General features: G+C 43.4%; 1 protein-coding gene across 7 annotated transcripts in view; it reads right to left on the reverse strand.

Annotated features, from left to right (window-relative positions):
• Positions 1–19,760, reverse strand: part of wdr7 (WD repeat domain 7) — an 836,682-nt gene that overhangs the window by 699,279 nt on the left and 117,643 nt on the right. For all 7 annotated transcript variants that reach the window (XR_015074758.1, XM_085974490.1, XM_085974481.1 and 4 more), the window contains 2 exons: positions 10,739–10,886; positions 8,254–8,502 (listed from right to left, as the gene is read on the reverse strand). Coding sequence is in view for 6 of the 7 variants with exons in the window: in XM_085974490.1 (XP_085830616.1) it covers positions 8,254–8,502; positions 10,739–10,886 (397 nt within the window). In the remaining variant the exon portion in view is untranslated. The remainder of the gene's footprint in view (positions 1–8,253; positions 8,503–10,738; positions 10,887–19,760) is intronic.

Consider the following 19,760-nt stretch of genomic DNA (forward strand, 5'->3'; position numbering starts at 1 on the left):
ATAGACTTTGCCCCCTATTCCACACTGAAGAAGTTTATAATAGAGCCCTTCGTGCCATATAGAGTCAAAGGCTTTCTTGAAGTCGATGAAACAGGCGAATATTTTCCCATTTTTTGTTTGGTGTTTATGTTTTTCAATGAGGGTGTGAAGGGTATAGATATGGTCGGCGGTGCGGTGTTTTGGAAGAAAGCCTATTTGGTTTTTTCTGAGGATATTATGTTTGTTAAGAAAATCAAGTAATCTACTATTTAGAATACTGCAGAATAACTTCCCTAGACAACTGTTGACACAGATGCCGCGGTAGTTATTTGGGTCTGATTTGTTTCCACTTTTATATATGGGGGAGATTAGTCCTTGGCACCAGATATCGGGAAAACAGCCTGAGCGTAATATGATGTTGAATAGTTTGAGTATCGCACCCTGCATCTCCATATTGCTGAACTTTAGCATTTCATTTTTGATGTTGTCTGGGCCACAGGCTTTCTTTAGGTGGAGAGATTTGTTTTTGTGGCCAGTTCTTTCCATGTGATTGGGGAGTCTAGAGGGTTTTGGTTGTCTTTAATTGTTGCTTCTAATGTGTGGAGTTTTTCTGTGACCTGATGTTGACTTGGGTTTGTTTTGTTTTTTGGGATGTCTTTGTAGAGGTTTTCAAAATGTGTTCTCCAGATGTCGCCATCTTGGATGGTAATGCTTGCAATTGTGTTGTACTCAGGTTATTCCACATTTCCCAGAATTGTTTTGGATTGGTGGAGTTTTCAATTTCTTCGAGTATTTTGTGGGTATAGTTTTGTGTTTTGTTCCTAATGGTGTGTTTATATCTTTTGAGGGTTTCATTGTATCTAGTACGTAGGTCCGGATTGTTTGGTTGCCGATGCTTTTGGTTTGATATTTTTCTCAGGTCTTTTCTGGCATTTTTGCATTCGTGGTCAAACCATTTCATATTTTTATTTTGTCTTTTGTGATGCTTCCTCTTCTGTTTCACGAGGTCGGCTTTTACAGCTGCCTCATGGAAGATCATATTTATATCCTCTATGGCCGTGTTTACACCATCTCTGGTGATCTCATATAGATTTTCTTTAAATTTTGAAATTTTACTTGTGAGATCAGGTGAATTTAGTGCTGTGATGAATTTATCTCCATTGTCCTGGGGCCCATCTGTATGTCTGGTTTATTTTATGTAGCTTACTGTGTTCCTTTTTTGTGTCTGTAGTTTGGGCAGAAAGTTTAAGGTACACATTTATTTGGTTATGGTCTGAGAGGGGGATTGCTGCCTGACAGTGAATGCGTTGATATCGCAGGGGTCCAGGTCAGTGATTGTATAGTCCACCACACTAGACCCAAGAGTTGAGGAGTATGTGAGTCTCCCTAGGGAGTCCCCTCTGAACCTACCATTAACTATGTACAGGCCTAAGGCTCGGCAGAGTTGCACTACCTCCCTACCGCTTTTATTTATTTCACGATCAAGGTTGTTCCGATTTGCGATGGCTGGTGTGACATCTAAAGGGGTCTGGCCAAACACATGGTTGTTTCCCTGTGGGTCTATGAAGTCAGGTTCACAACCGGTCCTTGCATTTAGGTCCCCACATATTATCACCTTTCCTTGGGCCTGGAAATGGCTGATTTCCATGTGGAGAGTATCAAATAACTCCTCTTCGAAATATGGCGAATCTATTGGAGGTATGTAGATCGCACATAAGTAAACATCTTTTTTTGCTATTCCTATATTTTTATCTAGTTTTAGCCATACGTGTGATTTCCCCTGTTTTACCGGTGAGATGTGTTTGTCCAGTTCTCCCTTATACCACACCAATATTCCCCGGAGGTTCTGCCCTTGCGTGTTTTAGTGTTCTTTACTGAGGGCACAATGATTTCATGGTACATTGGAGGACAGTGGGTCGGCATGTCCTTTTGGCACCATGTTTCTGTTAACACAATTATATCAATGTCTTTTATAGCTTTTAGGAATTCAGGGTCTGTACTCTTCATCCCAAAAGTTGAGGAGCGGAGGCCCTGGATATTCCAGCAGCTTATGTGGAAAGAACGCATTTATATAGTTTAATAAAACGAAATAAAATGGACCTATTTTGTGGGATGAGTGTGGAAACACTATTTTCTATAATGCTAAGTGATGATTTAGTATAAATTTCATGAGGCATGCACATATATCTATCTAATAATAGTAATAATACTGATAAGATAACAATAATGATAATGATAAATAACAATATTAATAATTTCTCCGGCTTTCTATCAGGCTGTTCAGCATCGTCATGATCTTTCTCAGTTCTTGGTCTACAGTCTGTGGTCTAGAGGGGGGTCTTGGGTCAGGTATAAAAGCACGGTTCTGTTGTCGGTTTTGTAAAGGGGGGGTGGGGGACATTGGTGGTCCTGTTTGGGCTCCCAATGGTAGGGGGGGTGGGAGGGCTGTGTCTTTTGGCAGTGTTTATGAGGTTTCTTGCGAAGACCCCACATCCGCTGTTTGAGTAGATGTATTTCGTCATAGAGGTCCCTTGTGTTGATGTTTGGATGATGGGCCAGGGAGACGTTGGGGAGGACAGAACATCTCGTGTCGATCTCCCTGTTGGTGTTGTGGATTATATAGGCTGGGGTGTCCTTTCTGGGCAGTAGTGTGGAGATCACGATCCGCGCCTCGGGGAATTCCTGCTGGCCTTTTCTGCCATCCTGCTCACCGCCCAAGCCGTGCCTTCCTGTAGGGTGCGTAGGTCGTTCGTGCCTGTGTGGATCACAATCCATTTGGGGCTTCCAAGGGATTCTTTGTTCAGGATCTTCATTGCTTGGCCTGTGTTGCTGCACCATTTTTTCAGGACTTGATGGTCTGGGAACAGCCTCTGGGGGTCCAGAACTTTCCGTTGGAGTCGGTCAGCAGGACCGCCTGAGGGGCTGGTTTATCAGACTGGGTAACAGTAGTCTGGGTAGGACTCGCCTGGTGGCTGGTTGTTGGCTGGGTTTCTGGGATATGTGTGTGGCAGGAGCGGGGTTTGGGGCTTTCGGTGTGTCCTCGTTTGGGGGGTATCTGTCGGTTTTTGTGTTCCTGTGTGTGAGGACTGGGTAGCAGTAGTCTGGGCATGACTCGACTGAGGGCTGGTTGGAGCGGGGTTTGTGGCTTTCGGTGTGTCTTCGTGTGGGGTGGCATCCGGCGGGTTCTGTGTCCTTGTGTGTGTTGTTTTTGTGTCCTCAGGTTTTTGGACCTTATGAGGTTTGTGTTGCCTGCTGAGCCTTTCTACGGTCTCCTTCATTTTGTTTAGTTGAGTACGGAGTTCTTTGATCTCATTTCTTTGCTCCTCTATGGTCTTTCTCAGCTTGTGGATGGTGGACTCGTGTTCCGTTTTTAGCTGTTTGAATTCTCCTTCAAATTCTTGGCAGTGTTTCTCTGTATTTGTTGAAATCAAGTTCTAGTTTGGCCAGATTCTCTTTCATCATTTTGTTTTCGTTGAGAGGTGTGGGGGGGGTGGAGATGTACAGGGAGGTGTTTTCCTCTGCTGGTCTCTCTTCTTCTTCCTCCACTTGGCTCTCCTCATCCTCTGTTCGACTCTCTTTTGCTTCCTGTCCATTGGTCCTCTTTGTGTCTGCCTTAGTTTTCAACTGGGGGAATTCCTTTTCGAAGGTGTCCAGATTTTCCACATTCCCCTGTATCATGATCTTTCTATTTTTGTTGTAGTAGCTTATGGTTAGCAGGGGGTCATCTTTATCTAGGTTTCCATCTTTACATATTTTCAGTCTGCCTCCACTGCCAATACCTTCACTGGAGACGTATGTGTAGTGTTTTTGTAAAGTCTCCTTCCAGGAGGTGACGTATTCGGTGTAGAATATGAGGTTGTTCTTCAGCTTAGTCCCTTTGTGTGTGTGTGTGTGGTATAGTCCACGTAGAGGATTTCTGGGTTATTTTTTAGTGTCTCTCTCTCTCTCTCCTTCCCTCTCTCTCTCTCTCTCCTTCCCTCTCTCTCTCTCTCTCCTTCCCTCTCTCTCTCTCTCTCCTTCCTCTCTCAATTCAATTCAATTCAATTCAAATGCTTTATTGGCATGAAAGTTTACAGAGAACCATATTTGCCAAAGCTTACATTGCAAAAAGGTACAGTTTTCTAACATTCTGTAGGTGTCAATCGATTTGACATTTGTTGGGTACATACAATATTACTTTTAAAACAATATTAATTTTAAACAGTCTTTGTACTCTCTCTCTCTCCTTCCCTCTCTCTCTCCTTCCCTTTCTCTCTCTCTCCTTCCCCCTCTCTCTCCTTCCCTCTCTCTCTCTCTCTCCTTCCCTCTCTCTCTCTCCTTCCCCCCCTCTCTCTCTCCTTCCCCCCTCTCTCTCTCCTTCCCCCCTCTCTCTCTCTCCTTCCCCCCCTCTCTCTCTCCTTCCCCCCCTCTCTCTCCTTCCCCCCTCTCTCTCTCCTTCCCCTCTCTCTCTCTCTCCTTCCCCCCCTCTCTCTCTCTCCTTCCCCCCCCTCTCTCTCTCCTTCCCCCCTCTCTCTCCTTCCCCCCTCTCTCTCTCCTTCCCCCCTCTCTCTCTCTCCTTCCCCTCTCTCTCTCTCCTTCCCCCCTCTCTCTCTCCTTCCCCCCCTCTCTCTCCTTCCCCCCTCTCTCTCTCCTTCCCCCCTCTCTCTCTCCTTCCCCCTCTCTCTCTCCTTCCCCTCTCTCCTTCCCCCTCTCTCTCTCTCTCCTTCCCCCCTCTCTCTCTCTCTCTTCCCCCCCTCTCTCTCTCTCTCCTTCCCCCCTCTCTCTCTCTCTCCTTCCCCCCTCTCTCTCTCTCTCCTTCCCCCCTCTCTCTCTCTCTCCTTCCCCCCCTCTCTCTCTCTCCTTCCCCCCCTCTCTCTCTCCTTCCCCCCTCTCTCTCCTTCCCCCCTCTCTCTCTCTCCTTCCCCCTCTCTCTCTCTCCTTCCCCTCTCTCTCTCTCCTCCCCCCCCTCTCTCTCCTTCCCCCCCTCTCTCTCCTTCCCCCCTCTCTCTCTCCTTCCCCCTCTCTCTCTCCTTCCCCCCTCTCTCTCTCCTTCCCCCCTCTCTCTCTCCTTCCCCCCCTCTCTCTCTCCTTCCCCTCTCTCTCTCCTTCCCCCCATCTCTCTCTCCTTCCCCCATCTCTCTCTCCTTCCCCCCCTCTCTCCTTCCCCCCCTCTCTCTCTCCTTCCCCCCTCTCTCTCTCCTTCCCCCCCTCTCTCTCCTTCCCCCTCTCTCTCTCTCCTTCCCCCTCTCTCTCTCTCTCCTTCCCCCTCTCTCTCTCTCTCTCCTTCCCCCTCTCTCTCTCCTTCCCCCCTCTCTCTCCTTCCCCCCTCTCTCTCTCCTTCCCCCCTCTCTCTCTCCTTCCCACCCCTCTCTCTCTCTCCTTCCCTCTCTCTCTCGCTCCTTCCCTCTCTCTCTCTCTCCTTCCCTCTCTCTCTCTCTCCTTCCCTCTCTCTCTCTCTCTCTCCTTCCCTCTCTCTCTCTCTCTCTTTCCCTCTCTCTCTCTCTCTCCTTCCCTCTCTCTCTCTCTCCTTCCCTCTCTCTCTCTCTCTCTCCTTCCCTCTCTCTCTCTCCTTCCCTCTCTCTCTCTCTCTCTCTCCTTCTCTCTCTCTCCTTCCCTCTCTCTCTCTCTCTCTCCTTCCCTCTCTCTCTCTCTCTCTCCTTCCCTCTCTCTCTCTCTCTCTCCTTCCCTCTCTCTCTCTCTCTCTCCTTCCCTCTCTCTCTCTCTCTCTCCTTCCCTCTCTCTCTCTCTCTCTCCTTCCCTCTCTCTCTCTCTCCTTCCCTCTCTCTCTCTCTCTCCTTCCCCCCCTCTCTCTCTCCTTCCCCCCTCTCTCTCTCCTTCCCCCCTCTCTCTCTCTCTCCCCCCTTACCTCTCTCTCTCTCTCTCCTTCCCCGCAGTGTCAATCAACAAGGCACAGGTGCTGCACTGATGTGTCAGCCTAGATTGTGCGTTCAACTCCTGGAATGAGGCTTGAACCCTCAAGACTCAGACAAAAATGCTACCACTGAGTCAATGTTGATACCAGGATGACCCTGGAGTAAATGGCGGCTTTGGCACAGGAGAGTGAGGTCAGATGGTGCTTGATGTGTGCAGCCAGATCTAGTGATAGATGGCTAAATGCTCATGTCTGTGCCCCCTTGGATTTGAAGGGGGCAAGGTCATCAAAGGTGGAGTTGAGGAAGTGGTTGAGCAGTTCGACGACTGCAGAACTATCGTGACTAATGGAAAGCCAAAGGCTAGGCAGCTGGGAGGTTTTTTTCCACGGGTGGATGCAAAAGCAAGTGATGTTGGAAAGGGATAAGTGGTGGTGAGGGATAGAAAAAAGTTGTCACAGATAATCTTCACTGTGATGGAGACCAAGGGAGTAGAGGTGATGGGAGATAGCAAGGTTGAGAGGGTGGCCATAAATATGGGTCAGAGAGTTTATATGGAGGGAGAGTTTTAGGGAGGCAAAGAGCAAAGCAAATCAGAGAAGAGAGGGCAAGGGTAGCTGAGGTGGAGATTGAAATCTCCGAGGATAACGAGTTGCTCAGTGCAAAGGTTATCTCAGGGAGAAACTCAGGATGGGGCTGGGAGGGGGCAGTAGACAATAATAATTTTAAAGGAGACGGATGAAAAAAGGGGAGGTGCTCAAAGAAGGAGAAGGTACCAGAGGGGATGGGGATAAGAACATGGTGTGATTTGGTGCCACCGGCCACACAACCACCATTATGGTTTGGGTGGAGCAGGTGGTAGAAAAAAGCCAGGTGCGGAGACTTTGGTAAGGGGCAAGGCATCACCATCCGTGAGCCAAGTTTCAATCAATGCAATTCTGCACAATAAGGTCATGGATGGCAAGAACCTTGCTTGCGAGTGAATGGGCATTCTGGAGGGAAATGCAGAGGGGCAGTGATTGTTTGATCCGCTGGCAGAGTCCAAGGAAGCAGTAGTATCGGAAGATTGGCAAGGTAAGGCCCCAGCCAGCTCATTGGGCGAAAGTTCACGAGAGAGGAGGATGGGGGCGTTATGGTTGCTGCTCGTAAGGAGGCCGTGACGGGTGATTTAATGGGCCTTTCAGAGAATGCCAAGAGGGGCACAGAGGGTAACTGAAGACTAAATTAAGGGGGATTCAAGCCTCGGATGGCTGCAGGAGAGTAGAAAGACAGCGGAGTAGTGATGGGTTGGGGTGGGGATTGGGGGACAAAGTACCCGAGAGGCGAATTGTAAAGCTGCTTTATTTTACATCAAGTGAATATACAGAACAATGGTCTAATGAGATTCACCAGTTCAATGAGCACAACTCACCTTTGCATGATATAAAATAATGAATACATCATGCTTCCCACATCAGTGGGTCAGCTTCCTTGAGTTGAACAAGATGTTTTCTAACTGTCATTCCAGCACTTCTGACTCTTAAACCTGTCTAAACCTTTCATAGCTCTGCTTAAAAGCCCGAGTGCCCTCACAGGCTTCTGATTTTCCAAGAAGCCTGCCCACCACCGCGCCACCCCCCCCCCCCCCCCCCACTAACCCACTGTATCCTTTCTCCTCCCATCTGTACACAGACACTGTAATCACAGTTTTTTTTTAAACACAATGAGTGCTAGATGTTTTTATGATTACCTAGTCAAGCCAATGATTTCCTGACTGTTTAGTCTCTGGAGAAATCCATTTCTATTAAGCCTATGAACCGCCTTTCATCCAGGTGCCTTTTTTGAATTTGTGAGAATACAATTTGCCTAAAACAACCGTTGAACTTATTCTTATTTTTGAATGTTTTCTGCAGATAAATGGTCAAAAAGTGTTGTAATGTGACAGACTCATCAGCAAAAAGGAAGAGGGTTGTATTGGTTCTATCCAAGGACCAATACAGTACAGATTAAGAGATTATGGCTCCCTAATGTTGACTATACTGAAGTCAACCCAATAATGGTTTAAGTCAGCTATCAGAGGTTAAATTAGCTAGCAGGGTTAAATATTTATTTAAAGCACATTCGATCCAGTTCAGCTTTTATTTTAATTTTTAAAATGTGCCAGTATTTTTAGGAATAAGAAAAGGCAATCAGGCTCAACAAGTCAATCCACTTTTTGACAGATAATACAATATATATCCCTCCATCATTTGCCATTTGCTGAACTCGACTGTTCTTTACCTTCAACAATGTATGGTTTCTAAATGTTTATCTACTAAATCATATGAGATCAAGCAGCTCTGAAAAATTATGCATTAAAACAAATCTAATCATGCCCCTGTTTAAAAATCTCTTACAAGAGATGACATTTCAGCATGAAATTCAAGCTACAGCAAAAATATTTTACCTCGTCTCAGCATGTGTTCTCCTTGCAGGAGCTGGACTATAGCAGTCTGAGTGGCTGGCACAATAACAATACTGCCATCTTCACGGCCACACACCAGACGTCCATGAGAAGGAATATAAACGCTAGCTGTCACCTTCAAAGGCTCCTCACTGCCAGGAAGTGCGCTCAGCTGGTCTATAATTCCAGCAGGCCTTGGAATGAGATGATCAAATGTATCTTGCAAGCATGAAGAAGTGGTGACTTTCAACTCTGTGAAGGCAATTTGCAATGCAATACAAAATGGATAAGGCACAGTAAATTTGATTTCTTAGAAGGGAGGGAATATTCATTTTATTAACCTTTTCAACAGCTGCATTTTTGTCACAACAAACTCAGACTAAATAAACCTACATTTACTGAAGAGACAAAAGAAATTGCAGTTGTGAAAACCCATCTGTGAAAATCTGTGCTGAATTCAGAGAATTATATGTAGCCATTAATTCGTTTCAGCCTCATTGTTGAGATATATATAAAAACACATATTCTATGATTATATTAAGAAAGAAAAAAGCCAGATAAAAATATTTTAGAAATAAGTTTGAGTTTCTATTTTGTGAATTTTAAACAGTAAAAGTTCAAGTTATTTTGGTACTTAATCTGGGGCAGAAAACTATGTACACAACTTCCAGTAATTGAGCCCAATTCCTGAATTACTCTTCTCTTCCACTACTCATTTTAACTGTTAGCCATATTTAATCCCTGGGATGTCACAAAAGGCAGCTCATTTTGGCAACAAAACAAAAACCAAAATACGGCAGACGCTGGAAATCTGAAATAAAAACAGATCATGCTGGAAGCACTCAGCAGGTCAGGCAGAATCTGTGGAGTGAGGAAGGTAGAGTTAATGTTGCAAGTCAATTCAAAAGGTGAAACATTAAACCCTACCTTCCTCTCTCCACAGATGTTGCCTGACCTGCTGAGTGGTTCCAGCATTTTCTGCTTTTTATTTCATTTTGACAGCATCCACTACCCTAATGCATTAGCGAGTTTTCATGTCAAACAGCTGAAGTGAAATACCTGCTGTCACATTCAAAAAGGTGTGTGAAGAACAGTAATGCAACCAGGTTCTTGTGATACAACCAGGTCCAGGACACGCTTCTTCGTGATACTACCTCCTGAATGAAGAGTTACTCACTTTGGTCAGATGCAAGACTTAACCAAAGTGCCAGGCCAGGTTGGAAATTACATAGCTAAAAGTCACTCAATCGCAGTGCCTACTAGCAGAAGATTAGAAATGAAAGGGGCATAAACATGTACCAGTCAACAAAGGGGCCCTTAACCACATTATGCACATAAAAGCCAAGATACTCAATTCAACTGAAACTTATTTTTCTGGTGACCACAAAAATGAAGAATCCCACAATCCAACAGGATAGATTATATTATCTAATAATTTTCACAGCACATAAGCTTTGGACTGTTTTGCTAATCTAAATTGTTCCCCACACCAATTGTCCTGACAGCATTGAATATTTAATCGTTAAACGGCTTTTGTACTAACATTTTTGTAAAATTATTTTGAGGACAGCCACATAAGCAAAAAAATAAGGGGAGCAAACCTGAAGAACTAAATCCCAATCATATGCAACGGGGCATAAATGACAATGGGCCGGATATTCCGACCCCCACGGGTGCGTACAAGGTGTACACCCATTGGGGCCTCGCAAGTGCCGGTTTCAGGCATGCGAAGCACATGCGCTGAAACCCGGCACTTCTGATCTGTCAAGAATTCTCTTGACAGATTATCCGCCTGCCCGGGAGAAGGGCCTCCACGGGCAGAGTGTTCTGCTTTCTGCACAACCTCTGCCCGCTGAAAACCTTTAAAAATCTTACACCTGGTAAAAGCAGGCGTAAGGCCTGTTTTTACCAGCATAAGAGTTAAAAAAAAAAAAAAAAATTTTAAATTTCCAATCATTTATAATTTAAAAATACTTTTATAAAAGGTAAGTTTATTTTTAGCCCTGTAAAAAACTTTAATGAGCTCCTATGATTTCCCAAACTTAAAATTCAGAACTGACATGTCAACTATGGCTATCCAAACTAAGGTGTGGAGATGCCGGTGTTGGACTGGGGTGGACAAATGTAAGAAGTCACACAACACCAGGTTATAGTCCAACAGTTTTATTTGAAATCACAAGCTTTTGGAGCGCTGCTCCTTCGTCAGGTGACGAAGGAGCAGCGCTCCGAAAGCTTGTGATTTCAAATAAAACTGTTGGACTATAACCTGGTGTTGTGTGACTTCTTACATTTATCCAAACTAAGACTTAAGTTGTTTAGGTACAATTAGGGTTATATCATCATCAACTAGTACCGAAACAGCAACAAACCAAGTTTAAACAGCACGGTACTAAAATTCAAAGATTGCTGTACTATACTTGAGTACTTGTGCATCTTCCAGGATAAGTATGTGAATTAGTAAGTACAGTACTAGGTGCAAGCATCTTACCTTGCACAGTACCTCTCTGAGGTAAGTCAACTGTTTCAGGAATACGCCATATCAAGAGTCTCCCTGATGAATCTCCCTGAATCAGCAGTTTATGGAAGGGTTCTCTACGACCATAGAAAAACCGTGTGATGGGTGGGCAGATGAGAAGCTGCAATATTACAAAACAAAGAGGTCAGTTCCAGTGAGCACGCTGGAAGAACGAACAGTTAGTCTCCACTGCAGGTAGTACTTATAAAGCTCAATCACCAGATATAGAAAAATGAAAAGTAAGCGAAGAGTTGCACAGCCAGGAGCTGATTAAACTATGTCTCGTGAAGTAAATGTGAAAAGCTCTGCAAAGGATTCAATATATCAGTTTTAAAAATGTTAAATTAATATACACTTCAGAAGCTGCAGAACCTAACTGTACAGTAGCCAATTCTAGTTGTTATTTAACATGGCTGTAGTAAAAGAAATAACTTTTAAAGTAACAAGTGTTTTTCTAGGGTTTAATTTGAGAAAATAACATCCTCTGATTCACCCCAAAAGGCTTCTGAACTACAGACTTCTACCCGCTATAAAGAAATACAGACATGAAGAAAGAATTGAAAACTCATTAGAACAAAGCAACATGGTAGAAGTGGTTTAAAATTATGAAAGGATCAGCAAGGTAGATAGAAGCTGATTATTTGCAGTAGTTGAGGGGTCAAGAATAAGAGGCCATAGACATAAAATTCAATATAAAAGATTTAGAACGGAGGGCAGAAGAAACGTCTTTACACAGAGTTTTGAGGTTCTGCAATTCACTCCCGGGGTTAGTGGTTGAGGCAGAAACTATGCCAAGATTCAAGATTAGATTGGATAGATGGATAAATGAAAAGGGAACAAGGTGAGTAAATGTGATTAGAACTAGTTTCTCACATGGAGAGCAAATGCCAACATGGACAGGCTGGACCAATTGGCCTGTCTCTGCATAGTAACTTCTATGTACCTGTAGTTCCAGAGTAAGGTTTTTAAGCTTCCTTAGAATGTTTAAAATGTGGCTTTTACCAGATGGACACAGTATTTTTTTTATTGGTTTAAATGACATCATGGGATTTTTCTTCTTACTTAATAAGCTTTAAAATATGTAACTTTCACGATCTGTGGTATAACTTCAGACCTATTAAAATTCAACAGTAAAATAACTTTAAAAATATGTTGCAATAAAGTTTAAAAAAAACTTTTGATAAGATTCTTGGGTGTCTGGAGTGGCGAGTTAGTGTTTTCACACAGATGTCAAAATAGTGCATGATATATGCTTACTTTCCACACAGTTAAAAAATCTAATATGAAGTCACCACTGCACTTTGGGGGACAAAACATAAAATGCAATGGCAAGTCATTTCTGGATACTGGGCAGAAAAGACCATTCCCTCCATTATCCTTTCCAATTTAACAAGGATGTCTTAACAAGTGCTTTGCACAAGAAATGCCAGTGAAGTATGACTTAATTTACTCATAATCTTTAAATATAGGTCATGGCAACCTAGATGAGCTGAACAAGTGAGAGCATAACTGTGTTTGGAATATAGCAAGAAATAATCGAAGTAATTAAGTACAAAGAGGAGTGATCCAGGAAAGAGACTTCACTCCTGCAGTTTAGCAATTCTGACTTGAAGGGGAAATTAGCAGGGCATTATCCTGCTTTTGTGCAATTTTGAAATCCTAGCAATTGAAATGAATGATGTCACTTTGCACCAAGATTAATTGCACAAAATTAGCTCCATGTGCACAAAATGCAGGTTAAAGAGCATTGAAAAAAATTCTCAGCTCTGCAATGGTCAACAAAACCATAAGCATTTTGAAAAAAAGAGCTAAAAAAGCAGGTTATAAGTTCACCAGAAACAGCCACGAATGCAAGCAGCAGCAAACCTATTAAATTTTACAATACAGCTATTAACTTTTTAACCTATAGAATCACCTTTAGGCAACCTTACTAATATATACACAAAGACCTATTGATTACTAGGATTGTCGTAAAAAGGCTTCTAGACAAACAGCTGGTATGTTTCTAACACGTCAGAGCTTTTGTATTTTAGAACAATCCACAATTAGGAAAAAATCTGTTGTTTTCTATTTGCCGCAGCAGAATATTTAATCACAACCTGCTTCGCGCACGAATCAAGAATGGTTACAGCACGGAAGGCGGCCATTCGGACCGTCAAGCCCGTGCCAGCTCTCTGCAAGAGCACTTAAGCTAGTCCCACTCCCCCGCCCTTTCCCAGTAGCTCTGCAAATGTTTTTCTTTCAGGTACTTATCCAATTCCCTTTTGAAAGCTGTGATTGAGTCTGCCTCCACCACCCTTTCAGGCAGTGCATTCCAGATCCTAACCACTTGCTGTGTAAAAAAGTTTTTCTTACGTTGCCTTTGGTTCTTTGCGAATCACCTTAAATCTGTGTCCTCTGGTTCTTGACCCTTCTGCTAATGGGAACAATTTCTCTCTATCTACTCTGTCCAGACCCCTCATGATTTTGAACACCTCTATCAAATCTAATCTCAATCTTCTCTGCTCCAAGGAGAACAACCCCAGCTTCTCCAGTCTTATCCACGTCACTGAAGTCCCTCATCCCTTGAATCATTCTCATAAATCTCTTCTGCACCCTCTCGAAGGCCTTCACGATCTTCCTAAAGTGCAGTGCCCAGAATTGGACACAATACTCCAGTTGAGGTCGAACCAGTGTTTTATAGAGGTTCAGCATAATTTCCACGCTTTTGTACTCTACACCTCCATTCATGAAGCCTAGGATCCCTTAAGCTTTTTTAAACTGCTTTCTCAACCTGCCCTGCCACCTTCAACGATTTGTGCACATATACCCCCAGGTGTCTCTGTTCATGCACCACCTTTAGGATTCTGCACTTTAGTTTATATTTCCTCTCATTCTTTCTACCAAAATGTATCACTTTTGAGTCATGAGCCATGAGCCATGTCGTCAGTGGATAGCCCTTGTCACCCAGTAGAAACCCTTTGGTTTGTCATGGTGACTCAAATGGAGATGACATAGTGGACTGCCGCAGAAAGAAGGCATCATGACTGCATTGACCTGCATGATTCGCTGCCAATGGTCGCACCCTAGCTGGATGTTGAGGGAGTGAAATCCCTTTCGGTTGCGGTATGTCAGTGTTGACATGCAACACCTGCAAAACGACATGCATGCAGTCAATGGCACCCTGTACCATGGGGAAGCCTGCAATCCTAGTGAAGCCGCATGCTCACTGGCAAGAGAGAATGAAATGTAGTCAGCTCTCTTTGAATAGAGTCTCAGAGACCTCCCTTATGCAACAGTGGATGGCAAACTGAGAGATGTTGCAAATATCTCCAGCTCCAGCCTGGAAGGAGCCCAACGCATAAAAGTTCATCGCCACGGTCACCTTCACAGCCACTGGCAATGCAGCCCTCGCCCTGCTCTGCAGCTACAGCAGGTGGTAATGTATGTATGCCGCTTGTCCTGCTCTGTGTGCCCTCTTGTTCATTCTCCAAGTCATGCTGCATTCCAACGGGATTTCCAACTCGTGCACCCATGTCAGGAAAAAGTCCTTCAGCATGTACACCGCACCCTGCAGACTTCTGCAACTTGAAACAACTATAGAAAGCACCAAACCCTTGTAGCATCGAACCAACAGTCAGAAGAAATCAACCTCAAACCTGCAACTAAGCTGTAAGTAGTTGATAATTCCTTTAAATAGTGATGATGGGGGGGTCCTTCCTTTTTTTATATATTCGTTCCTGGGATGTGGGAGTCACTGGCAAGGCCAGCATTTATTGTCCATCCCTAATTGCCCTTGAGAAGGTGATGAAGGTACTCCCACAGTGCTGTTACAGAGGGAGTCCCAGGATTTTGACCCAGCGACGATGAAGGAACGGCGATAAATTTCCAAGTCAGGATGGTGTGTGACTTGGAGGTGATGGTGTTCTCATGCGCCTGCTGCCCTTCTAGGTGGTAGAGGTCACAGGTTTAGGAGGTGCTGTCGAAGAAGCCTTGGCGAGGTGCTGCAGTGCATCTTGTAGATGGTACACACTGCAGCCACGGTGGTGGATGGGGTATCAATCAAGCGGGCTGCTTTGTCCTGGATGGTGTCGAGCTTCTTGAGTGCTGTTGGAACTGCACTCATCCAGGCAAGTGGAGAGTTTTCCATCACACTCCTGACTTGTGCCTTGGAGATGGTGGAAAGACTTTGCATAGTCAGGAAGTGAGCCACTCGCCACAGAATACCCAGCCTCTGACCTGCTTATGTGGCTGGTCCAGTTAAGTATCTAATCAATGGTGAGCCCCAGGATGTTGATGGCGAGGGATTCGGCAATGGTAATGCCGTTGAATGTCAAGGTGGTTACTGACTCGTGCTTGTTGAAGATAGCCATTGCCTGGCACTTGTGTGGCGAAAATGTTACTTGCCACTTATCAGCCCAAGCCTGAATGTCGCCCAGGTCTTGCTGCATGCAGGCATGGACTGCTTCATTACCTGAGGAGTTGCAAATGGAACTGAACACTGTTCAATCATCAGCGAACATCCCCACTTTTGACCTTATGATGGAGGGAAAGTCATTGATGAAGCAGCTGAAGATGGTTGGGCCTAGGACACTGTCCTGAGGAACTCCTGCAGTGATGTCCTGGGCCTGACATGATTGACCTCCTGTTGCTGAACGTGTGTTCAGCTTTGCGAGCTTAAGAGAGAGCGTTAGCTGGAGTGTTGAGCTCCAAAATGGCAGCTCTGGCATCAAATCAGCTGACGTCATGATCTGCCTACTCTGCATACATCCAACGGATGCTCACTGCATGCATGCCAACGTCCTCACCAATATGGCGTCCAGCGTGACTCACACCAGAAGTGTGTGTGCGGGCAGCAGATGCCATTTTGGACCTCTAAGGGCACTCGTAGTGCCCACAAAACGGGCGCTACGGATCCAAATTTTGCACCCTATATATCTTAACAAAGCACACATTTCTAAAAATGTGTCTATTTCCATTTTTTTCAGCTGGTTGGAAGGGAGCTGGATTTCTTCTTGCATTGTTTCGTTGTAATTTTAGAACAATTGAAATTTTAAAAATGGTAAAACAAACAGAAATCCGTAGCCAGATCTGCAAGTAATAATGAAAAGAATTTACAACGGGAAAAATGCGAGTAATTATCCAAGGGACTATAGAACCAAAGGCAGACATTCACAGCCCTAGCTTGAAATTATGCCTTAAATTCTCAGTATTTATCTCCCAATTTGACTAGATGGTTTTTAAACATACTTTAGAAATAAAATTACGATTTTTGTTGTGCTGGTCACCATATACGACAGCGAACAATAGAGGTTGCTCTTAATGACCATATTATAAGACTCTAACTTTATTTATTTATCTTTGTTTGCCGAGTCTGGGTTACTACAAGCAACCAAATTACTTTGACTATCCTATAACAATGTTTGCCATGATGTTGAGATGGTGGCTCACCGGTACAACATTTTTTTCAAAAATGTTGTCCCCACACTAAAATATCAATACACTGAATGAGATTAAAGGCTCCTTTGCCTCTCTATAAATGAGCACTTCAAAGTGCAAAGGAGCAGTTCAGGTTGACTTACCTCCTATTTTGTGTTCAAGATAGCATCACACAACACTTGGCAGATAGCAAACTTACCATACAGGAAATCATAGGTGAAACCTAAGTCCTATCATTCCTCTGCTTTACACCAATGTACGGCATCACATACTGCCACTAACTTGCATTTTACCACCATTTGAAAAAGTGAGAAAATATTTGACAGAGGTTGGTTTATTTTTTTAATAATAAAATTGTCAAAATTGGAGATGGATTTTACTTTTCAATAAATGTACAAATAATCAAAATACTACGCGGCATCCAAATCTTTGCAAAGAGAACACTATGTGGCAAGGTGGTGGTTTTGAAAAAGTCAGTAGGCAAAGGCCCACCATGATGTTTGTAAACAGTACAGTAGCCATATAAAGATATAACAATCTCTGAATACCACAATCATCTTAGTTCCAAAAGATGCACCCCAGTTAATCTAAAAAGATCAACCTGTTAGTGTTTGAAACTCGCACAAACTCTGAACAAGCATTTTATGCAGATTCATTAAAGCAATGTAATGTAGCTGCAATAAAAAACATATTACCAGAAAAATAAAAAAGAAACATGCCTTCACTGGAGGCAGCCTCATGTAACATTAAAACAAATATTCAGTAGCTTTATGTAAAATAGCGATATTAAACAAGTCCCCTCAATAAAACCTATCCCATTTGCAACATGGCCTTGAAATCACTATTGCAACAACTTGCATTTATATAGCGCCTTTAAAACACAGAAAAAATGTCCCAAGACGCTTCACAAAGCTGTAAGGAAAAATGGACGCCCAAGCCATAGGAGGGGATGACCAAAGGTTGGTCAAATAGGTAAGTTTTCAGTAGGGCCTTAAATAAGGTGAGGGAGGTGGAGGCATTTAAGGGGGGGGATTCCTGCATATGGGACCTAAGTGTCTAAAGGCACAGCCACCAATGATGAGGCGAAGTGAGGGGGAATATACTAGAGGACAGGGTCAGAGCTACAGGGAGTTTAGAAGGGGATGTAGCATTGAAGGAGATTACAGAGATAGGGAGGGACAAGGCCCTGGAGGGATTTAAATATAACAACGTAAGTCAGTGAGGAGAAGGGTGCTGAGAATGAGAGTCTGGGGTATAAAAGACACAGATGAAGCGGCAGATGGCCTGAGGTAGGAGCGGAGGTGGGCAATATTACTGGGGTGGAAGTTGACAATCATTGTGATGGAGAAGATATGGGGTTGGAAGCTCCACTCAGGGTGCAATATGATGCTGAAGTTGTAAACATTCTGGTTCAGCATGAGATGGTGGCTGGGGAGGGGGGCGGGGGTGTGCGCGGTTGAGTAGTAAGTGAGTATATGGAGTGTGTAGCAACAACCAACGATGATAGCTTTGGTCTTCACAATATTTATCTGGAGAAAATTACAGCTCATCCATGACTTGATATCAGTCAAGTAGACCGACAGCCCAGAGGCAGTGGAGGGGGTGAGAGGTGTGGTGGAAAGAGAGAGGTGGTGGAAAGTAGACCTGTGTGCCATCACAAAAAGGAGAGATGAGTTTTAGGTGGTGGTTATTAGGAAAGAAAACAAGCCAGGGGGTTATTGTTGTTCTGCAGGATAATCTTAAAGTGTCGGGTGGTTTTGGCAGAAGAGAGTGAGGCCCACTGGAATTTAATGTGGTCCAGCCAGAACTGGTGATGGATAGCTGAGCCAGTTGTGTACCAGATACATTCAATTCCTTACCCCTTGGGCTTAAGAGAGCGAATATAGGGGTCATACCAGGGGGAATGACCAGGATGGAAGATTGTGAAGGTTTTGCTGCAGACAAGGGCAACAAAGGTAGGGGTGGGGACTTGCCTGAGCACTTCAATGTTATGGCAAATGGAGGACAAAAAGCAAGGTAGTTGTGAATGTGAGAGTGCAGTTGTAAGCGACTTCCAGGGGCAGACCCAGAGGAAGTAAGAGTTGAAAGATGTGGTTGCACTACAATTAATATAATTAGGGCTGAAGCTTCACAAATAACAGTACCGTTAGCTTAAAAAAACAGCAATTATTTGCATAGAAGATAAAAGTGGAACACTTTGACCTATATATGCAATTATATAACATTTTTAGAATTCTGTTTTTTCCTACTAACTCATATATACCAAACTTATTTCCATGGCAACCAGTATCCTCTACCCAATACACAGTATTGGAAATCTAATGTCAGCACTGCTGCTAACTGAATCTACAGAATTCCTACCACACAATGACAACATTCTCTGTAAGCTGCCAGCCATCACTGGTTTCCCTACATGCAGCTCTCAGAAATCTACTACAATAAGCACTTCACCGTTAGCATTTTTTATACAGATCAGCAATTTTACAATTATCTAAAAGATGCCACTTAAATTCCCCTGTTCTATTAATTTCCTGCTTTCTTTCAATAAATACACAATCTGGAACCTCCGACCTTTCTCTTCCAGAAAATTCTATTTGTTTTCTTCCCCCCAAGCAGAGCAAGTAAGCAATGCAAGATGAAACGTAGCAGCATACAGATAAAGTGTGAAATCAAGGACAAACAAAAACTTAGAAAAAACAGTTTTTTTGGATTAATCTTAATCTTTTAGTCTTATCTGTATTGTACAATTAATAATCATGTGAAATATTTATTCAACCAACATTATATTGCTTGGATTAGGGAGGTCAAGCCAGGCAAAAATTCATAAATTTAGCCTCCATCCAAGGAAAACATTTCAGAATCTATTTATCATATTTTCTGTTGAAATGTCATAATTAGAATAACTGGTCATAATCATCACTTAAATGGGAGAAGGAAGAGGGGAAAAAGAAGCAGTCTGATTATTGAGAGATTTCCACATTGTAATGTATTAGCATATCACTATATCTTGACATCAAATACTCTAGATGCATGAATTTTGAATGTATAGATCAGCTGTCAAACCATCACACGATTACTAGAATTACTTAAACACAGATTTCCATCAATCTATGCACATAGGGATTTTATTTCTTTTAGCCGGTGACTGCGCCTCAAAGTGCAGCTGTGACAGATAGTACCTGGGAGTTAAGTCACAAATTGTTGTCCAGTCTGTATTTCCATTCAGAAATGTTAGTAAGTAGTGACTCTTAATCCATAAGAACTTCTCACATTAAGCATACATATTTTTAAAAACACAAATACGGCTCCATGCATTTAAAAAAAAACATCTGTTCCATGCATCACAGAGCGAGCATAAGTGAAGGGGTATGCAGAATCATCAATATACAGAAAAACAAGTAACTACAAGCAAAAATGACTGTGGAAATCCATGCATATTGGGGCTGTACCAATCAGTTAGATTTGAATTTCTGTTGACTAAAATTCTATCAACTGGTCAAAAAGATATACACCAACAGAAGCACAATGATATTGCACACGTTTTCATAAGGTCTGGAGTGGGGCTGTGCTGTTCACT

This window comes from Somniosus microcephalus, chromosome 2, assembly GCF_052327205.1.
Source record: "Somniosus microcephalus isolate GS21.2 chromosome 2, FLI_Smic_1.0, whole genome shotgun sequence".
Taxonomy (NCBI): domain Eukaryota; kingdom Metazoa; phylum Chordata; class Chondrichthyes; order Squaliformes; family Somniosidae; genus Somniosus; species Somniosus microcephalus.